Source organism: Penicillium rubens, assembly GCF_028828025.1.
Source record: "Penicillium rubens strain IBT 27055 chromosome Unknown utg000001l_segment0_segment0, whole genome shotgun sequence".
NCBI lineage: Eukaryota > Fungi > Ascomycota > Eurotiomycetes > Eurotiales > Aspergillaceae > Penicillium > Penicillium rubens.
In genome coordinates, this window is record NW_026890599.1 from 4,906,562 (window position 1) to 4,919,605 (window position 13,044).

The 13,044-nt window shown below is 49.3% G+C and overlaps 7 protein-coding genes across 7 annotated transcripts; 2 read left to right on the plus strand and 5 right to left on the minus strand.

Moving 5' to 3' along the window:
- Positions 1-1,337: 1,337 nt before the first annotated feature.
- N7525_001910 (cytochrome P450) lies at positions 1,338-3,077 on the minus strand (the record flags this gene model as incomplete). Its single annotated transcript, XM_002557436.2, has 5 exons — positions 1,338-1,664; positions 1,716-2,094; positions 2,150-2,330; positions 2,390-2,945; positions 2,997-3,077. The coding sequence occupies 5 exons, from the start codon at positions 3,075-3,077 to the stop codon at positions 1,338-1,340; spliced, it is 1,524 nt and encodes a 507-aa protein (XP_002557482.2).
- Positions 3,078-3,600: 523 nt separating this feature from the next.
- N7525_001911 (uncharacterized protein) lies at positions 3,601-4,707 on the minus strand (the record flags this gene model as incomplete). Its single annotated transcript, XM_061212094.1, has 1 exon — positions 3,601-4,707. The coding sequence occupies one exon, from the start codon at positions 4,705-4,707 to the stop codon at positions 3,601-3,603; it is 1,107 nt and encodes a 368-aa protein (XP_061071320.1).
- A 1-nt stretch (position 4,708) lies between these two features.
- On the minus strand, positions 4,709-5,037 carry N7525_001912 (uncharacterized protein; the record flags this gene model as incomplete). Its single annotated transcript, XM_061212095.1, has 2 exons — positions 4,709-4,842; positions 4,878-5,037. 2 exons carry the CDS (start codon positions 5,035-5,037, stop codon positions 4,709-4,711), a joined length of 294 nt encoding a protein of 97 aa, XP_061071321.1.
- A 1,082-nt stretch (positions 5,038-6,119) lies between these two features.
- On the plus strand, positions 6,120-7,614 carry N7525_001913 (cytochrome P450; the record flags this gene model as incomplete). The annotated part of the gene is made up of 4 exons (XM_002557434.2): positions 6,120-6,180; positions 6,231-7,171; positions 7,225-7,385; positions 7,440-7,614. The coding sequence occupies 4 exons, from the start codon at positions 6,120-6,122 to the stop codon at positions 7,612-7,614; spliced, it is 1,338 nt and encodes a 445-aa protein (XP_002557480.2).
- A 166-nt stretch (positions 7,615-7,780) lies between these two features.
- N7525_001914 (uncharacterized protein) lies at positions 7,781-9,196 on the minus strand (the record flags this gene model as incomplete). Its single annotated transcript, XM_002557433.2, has 1 exon — positions 7,781-9,196. One exon carries the CDS (start codon positions 9,194-9,196, stop codon positions 7,781-7,783), a length of 1,416 nt encoding a protein of 471 aa, XP_002557479.2.
- Positions 9,197-10,067: 871 nt separating this feature from the next.
- N7525_001915 (DUF3237 domain-containing protein) lies at positions 10,068-10,678 on the minus strand (the record flags this gene model as incomplete). The annotated part of the gene is made up of 2 exons (XM_061212096.1): positions 10,068-10,492; positions 10,543-10,678. 2 exons carry the CDS (start codon positions 10,676-10,678, stop codon positions 10,068-10,070), a joined length of 561 nt encoding a protein of 186 aa, XP_061071322.1.
- A 574-nt stretch (positions 10,679-11,252) lies between these two features.
- N7525_001916 (cytochrome P450) lies at positions 11,253-13,044 on the plus strand (the record flags this gene model as incomplete). Its single annotated transcript, XM_002557431.1, has 2 exons — positions 11,253-11,661; positions 11,714-13,044. The coding sequence occupies 2 exons, from the start codon at positions 11,253-11,255 to the stop codon at positions 13,042-13,044; spliced, it is 1,740 nt and encodes a 579-aa protein (XP_002557477.1).

The following is a 13,044-nucleotide window of genomic DNA, read 5'->3' on the forward strand; positions in this document are numbered from 1 at the left end:
GTCACTTTATCTTTATCATTATACTTATTTTGATTATCGATTTTTTATGCCCGGCCTCTCCCCAACCAGGAGTGAGAGTTCCGATATCATCTCGTAGTTCGAATCCCTTTAGGTCTCGGACAAACTCGTTGCACCCCTCCAGCCTCAACGTGTGCTCTGCGCCCCGACAATTCGTCTGCTTAATATTCCCAAGATAGCCACTACCTCCGATGCGTCTGTTTAGGTTTCTCCTACTCTAACGTCACGTCTAAAGGAGGTAACTAAAAAGCCACGGACTCTTAACGTTTCGATCTTTATAGGACCTATAGACCCTGTCACTTCTAATACTAACGTTATTAAACCTATTGCGGTGCAATCTAAGACCATGACCCGGGGGTTGAGCGCAAACCATCCGAACATTCCTAAGCAATAGGATGTTCACTTAACTGGCGTTCGTGCACTCGGCCCTACGCCATACAAACCACGCGTGATCGGCCCTGCCCACAGTCCCTATGAACTAACCACATTGCGCGACGTTCTAGTACCCCACATTCGCACTGTTTCTGCCTAGCATACTAATACTGAGAATCGGCCCTTATTCGTTGCTAATGGTGCTTCGAGCTCCATAGGTCAATCCAGTGGCCCAGCTTCCCTGTAAGCTCCAGGCCGACTGTTCTCGATGCCTGATCCTGCAACGATTCTCCAGCCGAAAACAAAGGCTACTGGTTCTTTCCCGTCCAACCTATCTCGCCGCTAGTTAACGGCATCCAATTTCCAGAGTTTGAGTTTCGGTGGATTTCTTCTTCTACTGGCCTCAGCCAGCCCTAATCATCTATGGTCTTGACTTTGGTATTTTTTTCATCCTTTCTGCGGCCTAGTTGAGCCTTTAGATCTTTCGTTTTCCCTTGCTGAATGATGTTCTTATTTTCAGTTATGCAAATGTTCAAAAGCGAAAGATCAATGATCGTTTAACGGGCTGTGTATGATTAACCAAATTATGTACTTGAGCCCCCAATGAATTGATTGATTTTTTTTTTTTTCACTTGAATTTAAATGTCAGTAGACTATCTCATAGAAACCCTAAAGTCAGATATGTAGTCGGGAATGTAACTGTTAACTAGATGAATCTAATATATATGAGCTGTTAGAATGCTATATAGCCGTGCCAAGCGCCCAACACACCTACCGGGTGTTGTTGGTACGCCTTGCCAAGGCCTAATATAGCCTTCCCGCTAGTCAGCTAAGAATTGTAAGCCAATTGTAGCATGTCTATCTTTTAAATTAATATATCCATGTCTAAGTATAGCATCGTTAAAATATTAGAGGACGTCCTAGGGCGTCCGACAATCTTGTTATTATTATGAAGCAACTCGCCTACGAGTAGTCTTGATCATTAGCTTTGGCTTCTTCCACAGCATCGCCATTCTGGAATCCCTTAACCAATCGACTTCTGTGTTTAGAAGCTCGATATCGTAGACCCAAAGGATTTTCGAGAGTAACAGACTCAACTCGATCCATGCCAAATTCCTTCCGAGGCATGCTCGAGGTCCCATCGAGAAAGGTTGAGAGGCCTCGTGGTCATCGACCAAATCACTTTCGAGCCACCGCTCTGGTCTGAACTCCAGTGGCGCATCAAAGTTCTTTGTAGATAGACAAGCTGCTACAGGATTGACGGAAACGATTGTCTGTTTTGAATTAGGAAGGTTCAAACCAAATGGATATGGATCTGTAGTTACCCCTTCTGCAACGAAGTGACCGTCGATGGTATCTCCGCCTTTGGGGACGACTCGCGGTAAGGCCAGCGGCAAAGGTGGATAGATTCGCATCGCCTCGAGAGCTAACGCATGAAGATATTTGAGTTGCAAAGCTGCTGTTGAGTTGATGTCCTCGAATCTTTCGAACCTGTCTCGGATTTCCTGCGTGGCTTTCTGATATACTGATGGGTTCTTGGTTAGATAGTATACGATGCAGCTCAATGTTGTCGCTGTCGTTTCGCTGCCAGCAATGACAAAGTCAGACGCATGGGCCGCGATCTGGACATCTGTCAAATCTTCTGGTCTGTTTTCCAGCATGCGCGTCAAGAAGTCTGGGCGAGTAGACGGATTTCCCAACCTCCTAAATCAAGGTGTTAGAGTTCCGCAGATAGCCCTGTGAAGCTTCGGAGGCATACTTATCGATCAGTGAGATGGTATAGTTCTCATGGCCTGCCGTGTCTTCCAGCATCCTCTCAATTGCTTTCGGGAATAACCACTTGAATGTGGTTGCGAATGCTGGAAACCGCTTGAAGGCATCTGCCAAAGCACTCTGCCCGATCGCCGTGATGATTCGCGAAATCCAAGGATGAACCTCACCTATGTGAATGATGAGTATAGATGCGATGTATGAGGTCTGGAGGGTCTGGAGCACTGACCTGATTTGACCCCCCCAAAAGACTCTCCAAATGCCAAGGAGCCAATGATATCAAAAGTGGCTAAATTAAACCAGACAACAATGTCGATGCCACCCTTTCTCGAACCAAACACGTCAAGCTGAGAAACAAACTCGTTTACAACTTCATCGATGAGTGGCTCTTGCGCTTTCAACGATTTGTCCGAAAAGGCGTGGCTGAGATACTTCCGCATGTGCCCATGCTTGCCAGGTTCACGCTCGCTCACGATCGAATGAGCTTTGTCTGCAAAGACGCCCCCATCATACCAGTCGCTCTTGATGAAAGTCTCATGGCCCGGCCGGAAGTTGTAAATATCTCGAAATGCACCTGCCGTGTTAAAGGAGAGATCGTTTGGAGCCGTCCGAACAACGCTTCCATATTGGTTGTGTAGCTCCAGCAACTTGAAGGGCTGTCGACCTTGGATGTAGTAGTAACAGTAGAGCACGTTGCTCCATGCGGCCGATCGGGGTCCTGGGAACTTGTACAGTGGATGTTGTGTGTGTCTATAGTAGCAGTATGCGGTGATAGCGAGAGCAAGCTGTATTTTATTTCAGAAATGCCTTGCGAGTCACGAATGCTGGGTACTCACTCCAATCAGCAAACTAGTCTTGGGTGTCAAGGCCGACAGGTGGGGTAGTAAAAGCAGCTCTGGAGCCTCGAGTGCATCCATGACTGCGGGTATGCGAAGAAGTGCTAGGTAGGTGCTCTGGAATTGGGGAAATCTTTGGGTTGTGGTCGACTGCTTTTACCAGGCGTTGCGCTCCAGGTTATTCTTTGACGTGACTAGGCCCCAGCAGGATGACAAATAAAATTGATGGCCTCGAGCAGTCTTATGTCGGAACATGCCCTTCTCGAGCGTGTCGGTGGTAAATAAGTCGGGGAGATACCGGATACGGAAAGGTGCCTCACAGATACAGAACTAACGGACTCTTTTCATAATTTTTGGATACGTGTTATTTTTGTAAGCCTAGTTGTCCGTCAGTTTCACTCATTATCTGTGTTGCAGATGGCATGACCAGTGATCTCTTTATGCTCGCAATGACTGACTGAATTAACTGCAAATATTGACTGACTATCTAAGCTCTACGATGGACAGGTACTCGGTATATATAGGCCCTGAAGGCTCCGTAAGCTCTGTAGACACCCACTGTAGCCTGCAATCCTCCCAGGCTCCTGCAACAACCCCAGGTGTCTCATATATCACAAAGGTCTGAGTCTACTTCCGAGACCATTCGTTGCATCTTGATGAAGAGCTCGTCCAGCCTGCTTTCAAGCTTTTTAAGGCTCTGAGCTTGTGCAAGATGATTCATTGATATCGCAAGCTCACGAGTGCGAGAGACAAAGGCCACCGAATACTTCAACTGCAACTTAATAACGGCAGCTGATACGACTTTGAATTCCTGCAGGGACTGGACTTGAAACTCGCACAATTGTATTGCCCTGTTGCGATCAAGACGCTTGTCAGGAGAATCGGACTTGCCGAAATCCACAGACTCATTTTGCTCCTTCACGCGGCAGACGAATGCGGTGATTATTGCCCCCGAGAGGCTGGTGATCTTCTCGCCAATGATCCCAAGAAGTCCGAAGAACTTTATTCTGCTGTTGCAGATGCGACATGTCAAGATGTCATTGCTTGCTGCCGTTGTTTGACGGAGATATGACAAAATAGCGTACATGTTGCTGGGACTGGCGGATAAAATGTTCGACTCAATCTCAGCAAGAACGCGGAGGATGGATCCTCGACATTGGCAAGTTGATGGATCTGTCCTCGGTCTGGCTCGGTCGAAATCTGTTGCGATAAAAGCGTCACTAGCCGAGGTATCGGAGCTTTGGTGTGACGACGAGGACGACGAGGTGCGTGCATGATCAAAAGCCATGAACGCCGACTGGGCATCGGTAGATGGAGGTTGAGATACCGCGAAGTCGCCTATGTCGTCCGACATAGAATTTGCTGGTTCGGTCATCGAGTCAAAGGCCTCGGCATCGAGGACAGCTCGATTTGCGGCACCCACGAAAACGTTCGTCTCCATATCGTCTGGCTGGAGATAGGCGATGTTGCTGAAAATATCATTAAGTTCGTTTTCGGAATAGTCAAGCTCACCGCCGAATCTTTGTCCCTGACGCAAGTCGTTAAGATTCGAGTGTTCGCCCTGGTTCACGCGATTCAAGAATTGGGAGGTAGTGGTCACTACACTGCCAGCCGGATCGGTCTCAGCCATTTCCCACCCGCCGATCTCCCGATCGACGCCATCATTGCCCAGAGGGCTCGGAGCCTTGCTGGTGCCAGCTGTCCCACTCATGTTAGAGAAGTTGGCTTGGAAATGTGATCTTGACTTCGGTCGCGAGCTGTTGCTCGGGGCTCCTATTTGGTAGGAGCATTTCATCGCCTGGCTTCTGCAGCGATCGCAGCCAGACTTGTGTCCACTGCAACGTAGCTAGTTGACCAGAGGAGTTATATTAGCAAGCCAACCGATGCCAGCACGAGAAGGCTTCACCTTTTTCAATCGGCAGCTTTCACAAGCGGAATGTGAGAAGACGTATCCTCCTAATCGGCTTGCAGCCTCTCCTTTGGCATGCTCGATAAATTCCACAGAGTTCTTCTCGGACCCGATCCTGAGAGTTCCAAACATTCTGGCCTAGCAAGTGATCTCAGTTCTCAGAGGGTTGTGAATAAGTAGAGACCCGAGCGCTTGCCTTGAACTTTATTATCTCACGTACCCAGGAATTATAGTATGCACCTGGGCAGACTGTTACGCTGACATGCACTTGTTATTGTGGCTTGTCAAATGGGGCAGGGGTTATGAAGCTATTCGGGCGGGAGATGCACAAGTCACATTCAGTAAATCAAGAGACTTAGGGCGGTATTAAGGGACCCCCCCCTTCTTAGGAGGAAGAGAAGAAGAAGAAAGGACTTTTCTTCTCCTTCTTCATTATCATCATCTTGTTCTTCATCATCTCCTCCTCCTCCTCCTAATGATCAGCTTTGTAGTAACACGCTCTACAGTCAAGCCAGATACGCTACCTCTTCGCTCTATTATCCTTATCTAGTCAGCGGATGCTCTACCCTGCCAAGTAGGTTTTACACCACTCGTGGGACGCCTCGTTCGCACCGGTCCGCACAGCCCGTCACTCCTGCATACGCGAGCCAGTTGCGCGACGGGCGAAAATACGAGATAATAACACGGAGCACACCTGCATTGCCTCCATCTAGTTAGCAGGGCGTCGTTGTGTCAGCTTTTTGCCATGTCGGATACAGACCTTTAAAGGCAAATGCGACCCAAAACAGCATGAGTCCGAACAGGTGAAGTCGTTTATTTTTATAAGTGGCCACACGATTTCCTTGGAAGAGTAACTCGAGCTACCTGGAAGTGAATGCTTATCGCTCAACATGACCATATCTCCGATCTCGGGTCTCTTATCGGTCTATGATCAACCCCCCAACAGCATTTACGTGCTCCCGTTCGTCATCTCTGCAGCAGTAAGCTCCTTGGCATTGGCCAATGGCCATACACTTCGATCCTTCATACCATACCAGGCCCTTTATTTTGCTAACAAGTGGCTAGGCCCTCTGCTATTTTATTAGCCTCATAGTCTTTAACCTCTGGTTCCATCCCCTGGCCAGGTTTCCGGGACCACTATTGGCTAGGTCGACCTTGGTAAGATATCAATTTACTCAATCGATTCCTCTCGCTGATTCAATTAGCTATGGCGAATGCGAATGACCTTGAAAGGCAGAATCCACCGATCCATAGAGGCTGGGCACCAGAAATACGGTAAGTTCATCCCTGCCCGGACGCAAGCAGCTGCTGACCTTTTTGAAAAGGCCCCGTTCTTAGAGTCGCTCCAAACGAGCTCTCATTTGCCTCTGTGTCCTCATGGAAGTCAATATACGGCCACCGGTCAGGGGGCATGATGCCAACGAAAAGCGAATTCTACGATATGTACGGGTCGGGGTTCAACTCGCTCTGCATTGGAAGTGAGAGAGATCCAGAGAAGCACCGGCAGATGAAGTCATTTCTGTCTGCTGCATTTTCGACGAAAGCCCTTTTGGAGCAGGAACCGCTTGTCTCTCAGACCGTTGATGCTTTCATCACGCGACTTGGCAACGACGGTGGTTCCGAGACAAAAGGCCTGGACATGACTAAATGGACAGAAATGGTAGCGTTTGACATACTCGGAGAGATGGCCTTTGGACAATCTTTCGAGTGCATCGTCCGAGGTGAGCCTCACTACTGGCAGGAAATGATTCTCAAACATCTTTACTTTGTCACCGTTGCGGACAATTTGCGGCGCCTGCCATTTGCACTCACATTGGCAAGATTCTTGGCACCTGTTCTGACTGCTGTGCGAAATAAGCACTCTCAATTCACCAGAGACAAAGTTGCCGAGCGCATGACCAACAAGAATCCTCGGAAAGACTTCATGTCCAATCTGATTTCGAAGGTTGAGTCCGGCGAAGTTGACCGCGAGGAGATGACAGCTCATGCATCCACTCTCATCATTGCTGGAGGCGAAACTGTCGCAACTTTCTTGGCAGCTACAGTGTACTACCTACTCAAGACTCCGGAGGTATACAAAGCTATGCGTACAGAAATCAGAAACCGCTTCCCTACCTATGAGTCAATCAATGCGACCTCTGCACAGCAGTTGCCATATCTACAGGCGGTTATCAATGAAGGGCTCAGAATCTATCCCCCTGGCTCACAGGGTTTCCCGAGACTATCACCAGGTTTCGAAATCGATGGCGAATGGATACCAGAAGGTGTACGTGTTTACTAGTTTCTTCTCAATCATGAGCATTCTAACCTGCAAGCCAGACTGAGATCTATACCAGCGCATGGACTGTGACGCACAATCCCCAAATCTTCAGAGACCCGATGAAATTCGATCCAAGCAGATGGCTGAAGGAGAAGTCGACCGATATCAAAGAAGCATCTCAGCCTTTCAGCTTGGGTCCTCGAGGATGTCTAGGGCGAAAGTAAGTGGCACAGCTCCGTAGCTGTTTACAAAAAGCGGCTGACAGTCTATACAGTTTTGCACTTATGGAGCTAAATTTGATCCTTTCGAAACTTTGCTGGAAATATGATATGGAGCTGATGGATCAGTCTCTGGATTGGGAAGGACAAAGCAAGGTCCATGTCATGTGGGACAAGCCTGCCCTGACTGTCAGATTTCACTCTGTGGACGGTAGCACACTCAAGGCATAGCGAGGTCAATAAATTTGGGAACGTTTCATACTCGAAGCAAATTGGTTGTTCATTTTGGTCCAACATTAGTGTGAATAGATGCTTCAATCGACTGACCAGCCAATAACCGACTTACAAAGGGAAGCATTGAATCTGACACAATGCTGCGGATTGGCTATCTATGGGGCTATCTATGGGTTGCAAATCTAGTAAACTCTGCATCACTTCGAAGCCGTTTGCTATGATCTTCCTCCATTGATGTAATCAACTGGACAACCCCATCCTTTGGCGGCAAAATGCAACAGAGACTTTCAAATTGTCGGTCTGGAATGCGGAAGAACTCGGCCTTACCAAGTGGGCCCCATTCAAGCTTATAGAACGGCAGATCAATCCAAGATGTAACGTACAGGTCAGGCCCCAGATTGTCGTTGGCGTACTTGATTGCCTGGCAATCTGGATGAGTGGCAGCCAGCCCGACGACAGCTTTCAGCAACGTTTCGTTTCGGGCCGCGGTGATCGTCTGTCTGACTCTGATCGCAATATCACCAAGATGGGTGCTCTCACTTCCTACCATATTGATCGGCAGGTCCGTAAAGCAATGGAAAAGGCAGTTACCGATGTAGGTTGGCGATATGGAAAGGTCCTTCCTGCCATCAAGGGCCACCACCACGTTTGACTTGCGGTTTGGAGGCTCGCTTTCGGTTATCGATGATGGAAAGCGAGCTCTCATGGTATGTCGCCACAGAAACGCCACCAACGCGTCGTTTGTCGACACCCACGCTCCGCTTTGACTCGGTTGTACCATAGCTTTGATTTCTGCCAGAGCGTCTGAACTGAACGAGAACATACTCGAGATGACTGGTGGCTTCCTCACTGGAAGAAGGGCAGGGATAAAATCGGGCCAGCGAAAATCGTTAACCCCCCTGAACTCGAGGCAGTTGAGTCGCCAAAGGTTTGGGTCACTTTCCAGGTCCTCGAATTTGTACTGCTTTTTCAAAAGTTCAACGTCGAGGAGGTCTGCTATGCCCCTCGAACCGGTACCGTCCCCCTCTGGATCAGCGCTATTTTTGAGGTCAACAGTCCCATTGCAGTGCTCTGAAAACCTTGCAATAATGCGTCCAGCCCCATATGCATCCACGAAATTGTGGTGGAAGCAAAAGGCAATCAATAGTCCGCCGTGGATAAAGTTGGCTTGCACCGACATGACTTTCCGTGTCTCTCCAATACCCGCTGTCAGGGGTGCTAGCAAGTTTGCATCCAGCTTGTGTGGCGGCATGCCGGTGTCTTTCAGATCCTGATATGTCTCCTTCCATTGGGACTTTGGGCCTCTGAGATCGTTGAATACGATACGAAGGTCTTCGAAGGGATTCGGTATGTCAAGGATGAGATGGCCTTTGCGCACACTGCTTTCCATATCCCTTCGGACTGTACCAGTCAGGTATGGGCGTTCTTCTGCCAGCGAGGACAGGGAGGTTTGCAAGAGCTCGGACGTTCCCGCCCTGTTATCGCTGCTAACAGGAAAGCAAAGTAAGTAGCAGTAATAAAATGCTGGAAGCATTTCATCCAACGCACTGAACCTTCGATGTTGTTGTAGCTCGTACATCTTGTTCAGCAATCCACGAGATGCAAATCAAAGTACTTATGTTGCCAGGCAGGTCAGGTCTTGCGGTAGTATAGAAACAAGCAGGATGTTTCGAGGAATGAGGTAAAGCCGACATAGGCATGAGCGGATGCAAGCAGGTACTTCCTAGACTTCCAAGATAAATGGACTCCAAGATGGCGGCCGTGATTCACGTGTTCTGCATATCCCGAAACAGCTCGGTTCCGTCCGAGTACGGGAACCTGGCGGATTTCTACTTTGGGCTTCGTGAAAAGTCGCTCATATTAAGAGAAATTGAGACTCACCCTACATTTGTACTGCCCCTAGAGCCTGCCCTTCTCTCCTCGGTAACAAAATTAATAGGCAGCCTCACAGCGCAATCGTCTTTCCAGAACCATGGCACCCAAGCACGGTGCCGTCTTCAGGCTCGAAGTTCCCGGCCGGCTCACTCCACAGGATAATTGGCTCCCGCTGTTCTATGGTTGTCTCTGCACAGCTCTTGTCGTATATATACAGACATTATTGCCTGGAAACGCGCAGCCATGATACCGCTTCGGTGCAGCTCCGCATACAGCCTCTTGATTGAATATTGTGCAACAATCAGAGATCCTTGCGAAGAGACGTGTGAGTAGGTGAGTGGGCCATAGTGCGTGAATGTGGATCTGCTGACCGAGGTTCCAGTAGAACATGTCGAGGGTCTTATCAATCTTGGGGAGAATCTGTCTGAGCAAGGTCATATGGACAGCGGACTATATGCTAATGAGCAATGCTTAGCATCCGATCATTGAAATCTACATAGCACCAGTTACATGAACATGATTATAGTAGCCTAGATACAAGTCGTGGAGATCATAATTTGAGTATCTCTATATCGCTATTTGACCAGAAACTGGAACAATTTCATGTGAGTCTTAGCCATGCGACCGTCTTGGTAAATCAGTCTCTCCTGCCCAATGATGCATGCCCAATTCAGCCAGGCATACTCCGGGCTATCAGTGTTGATGCGAAAAACCTGCCATGCGTTGATTTCCCCCATCTCTGTCGAGCGCGCGGCGGCTGTCTGGCCCATCATATCGAATATGAGTTTGTTCCATTCGCATATACCGAAAGAGGTGATACGGAATATATGATCGTTGTTGAGACCCTTGGCGATGACGCTGACATTCAGTTCCGCAAGTTCATTGTTATGTATCAGCGGATAATCGCCGCCACCTGGAAGCACCTCTGCCCTCAGACCTTCGATTGCCTCTGAGTGAATGCCGAATCCGTCCGGTAATGGAAAGACGGTGGTAAAGTGTCCTGCCTTTGGGTCAGCCCCAGGTCCAATGTGTGTTTCTATTTCAACTCACCGCCAGTTATGGGGCAGAAAATGAAAGTTCCTCGCGGCGTCACTCCGCCCGTGGTCACTTCGCCCAGGTTGAATTGTATTTCGCCTATGTGCACCAGACGCGGTAGGGGGTCGGGGTCTTTCGTTTGAGGTTCCATCCTTGGGGCGGTGCTCAGGCAAGCAACGATGGAACTGGGCGATCTTCGCTCTAGTACCCTACCCCAAGCTCTCACCTATGCTGACTGCATCTCCAAGTTACAATCGATGCGCGGGGAGGGAACTACTATGGCAAGTTCCGAATAAAGTTCTAGGTCAGATGTCAGCGCTAGTCAATAACCTTCCCTTCCCTAATCAGGGTATGGGCCGAACTACGTGTGCGGCTAGGCTATGTAAGCTCGGAAGTAATCTGTTTGAACGCGACGCAACCTGATGTGTTCAATGTCCGTCCTACCAGTAAATACTTCGTACCAGGGCTGAATCGATCTGCGTCCCAATATGGTCCTTTTGGCTCCTGCGGTGCCGATCCAGAGCTCTTGTTCGGGCATTTCCAATGGGTATCCTGGGCCGGCAGCCGAAAAACTCGAAACCAACTCCCCCGGGGCGCAAATTCCCACCATACTGTATCATTATTGCACAAAGGAAGGTCTATAGAGAGACCAACCAGCTGTCAGCTTTCACGCTCGACTTGATCCATCCTCAGAGAGCTTCGCTTCCTTGTCTACTCTCCGCACTATGGACGCCTCAAAGTTGCCTCTGGGCTCATTTGTGGGCACGACCCTATTATTGTTCATACTTTACAAGCTCGTCAAATTGGCGTACTACGTGGGTCAAGCCAAAAACACCGGCCTGCCGTATACTATTGTGCCTGTACTTGAGACTGAGTTCCTTGGAAAGCTCTTGACTCCGCTCATTCGCCCCTTGTTCACATCAAGACTGTCAAGAGGCAAGGGCTGGCCGCGATGGATTCGCTTTTCGATTCTCGACTGGGCTTGGGAAGAGAAACGCAGGGTTCACGAGGAGCTCGGTGATGTTTTCCTTGTCGTATCGTCTGAGGGTCTCATCTGCTACACCGCGGACGCCGACATGAGCTGGGATGTCATGAACAGGCGAAATGAGTTTCTCAAACCAAGAGATAAATACAGTAAGTTTAACGCTATTCTCATGGAACATCGTTCACTAACTCCACATGCCAGAGGTCCTTGAGCCGTATGGACCGAATGTTGCAACTACAGAGGGCAAAGCGTACAACTTCCACGTTCGCATTACTGCACCCCCCTTCAACGATGGCAGCGGAGCTAACGACCTGGTCTGGAACGAGGCTTCCGACCAAGCACGCGCGCTCATGGAGTCCTGGTCCCAGGAAAACACAACCCGCGACCTTTCACTTGATATCAACCGATTGACTCTGGCCGTTATTGCCTACACTGGCTTCGGCAAAAGATTAGACTTCAAAACCGAAGTTTCTGATCTTCGCAACAAAATTCCTCCGGGGTACAAGATGAGCCTGCATCACGCGCTGCACCTAGTCACAACGTTCATGGTCAAGATTCTTCTCATTCCTAAATGGATTATGAAGATGACATCAATGAAGGAGATCGCTGTCGCGCATGGTGAGCTCGAGAAGTATATGCGTGAGATGATCCGGACGGAGACCGCGAACCTGAGCAAAGACAGCGAATACCAATCTGCCGACGCAAAGGGGAATCTTCTTACATCCGTTCTGCGTGCTTCAGCCTTTGAGGCAAAGGCTGCCGGTCGAAAGCAAGCCTTCAGCGAAGACGAGGTGCTCGGCAATCTTTTTCTGTACCTGCTCGCGGGGTATGAAACCACCGCAAACGCCATGACTTACGGCTTCATCACCTTAGCTCTCAGGCAGGATTTGCAGGACAGGATTATTCAAGAGGTAGATGGGGTTTATGCAGAGGCAGCTGCTGAAGGACGCACGTCGCTTAATTACACGGATGACTTCGAGAAATTCCAGTACACATACGGCTTTATGTACGAAGTTTTCCGCCTGTACCCTGGTGTTTGCATTATCACGAAAATGGTCCCGAAGGATACCACTATCACCGTCTACCCGGAAAACAATTCCCCACAACAGCATGTCCTGCCGGCTGAGTGCCGCGTGTACCTCAATGTCAACGCTGTTCACTACCATGAAAGGTACTGGCCTGATCCCTGGGCTCTCAAGCCTGATAGATGGATGGGTACCATAGGGGCCACTCCAAATGCGCGCTCTAACAAGAAGGTCGTTGCGGGGGACAAGTCGAGACAGGTCAGGGGAACGTTGATGACCTTTTCTGGCGGCGCTCGAGCTTGCCTCGGAAGGAAATTCACACAGTCCGAGTACATCAGTGCTCTGGCGACAGTCTTGAGGGAGTACCGCATTGTGCTCGGCGAAGGCATGGACGCGAAAGTAGTGAAGCAGGAGATTGATCATCTGGCAGCGGGTACAGTCACGTTGGCTCCGCTCAAGTACGTCAAGCTGGCGCTGAAGAAGCGGACAGACGTCAAGACTGGCTAG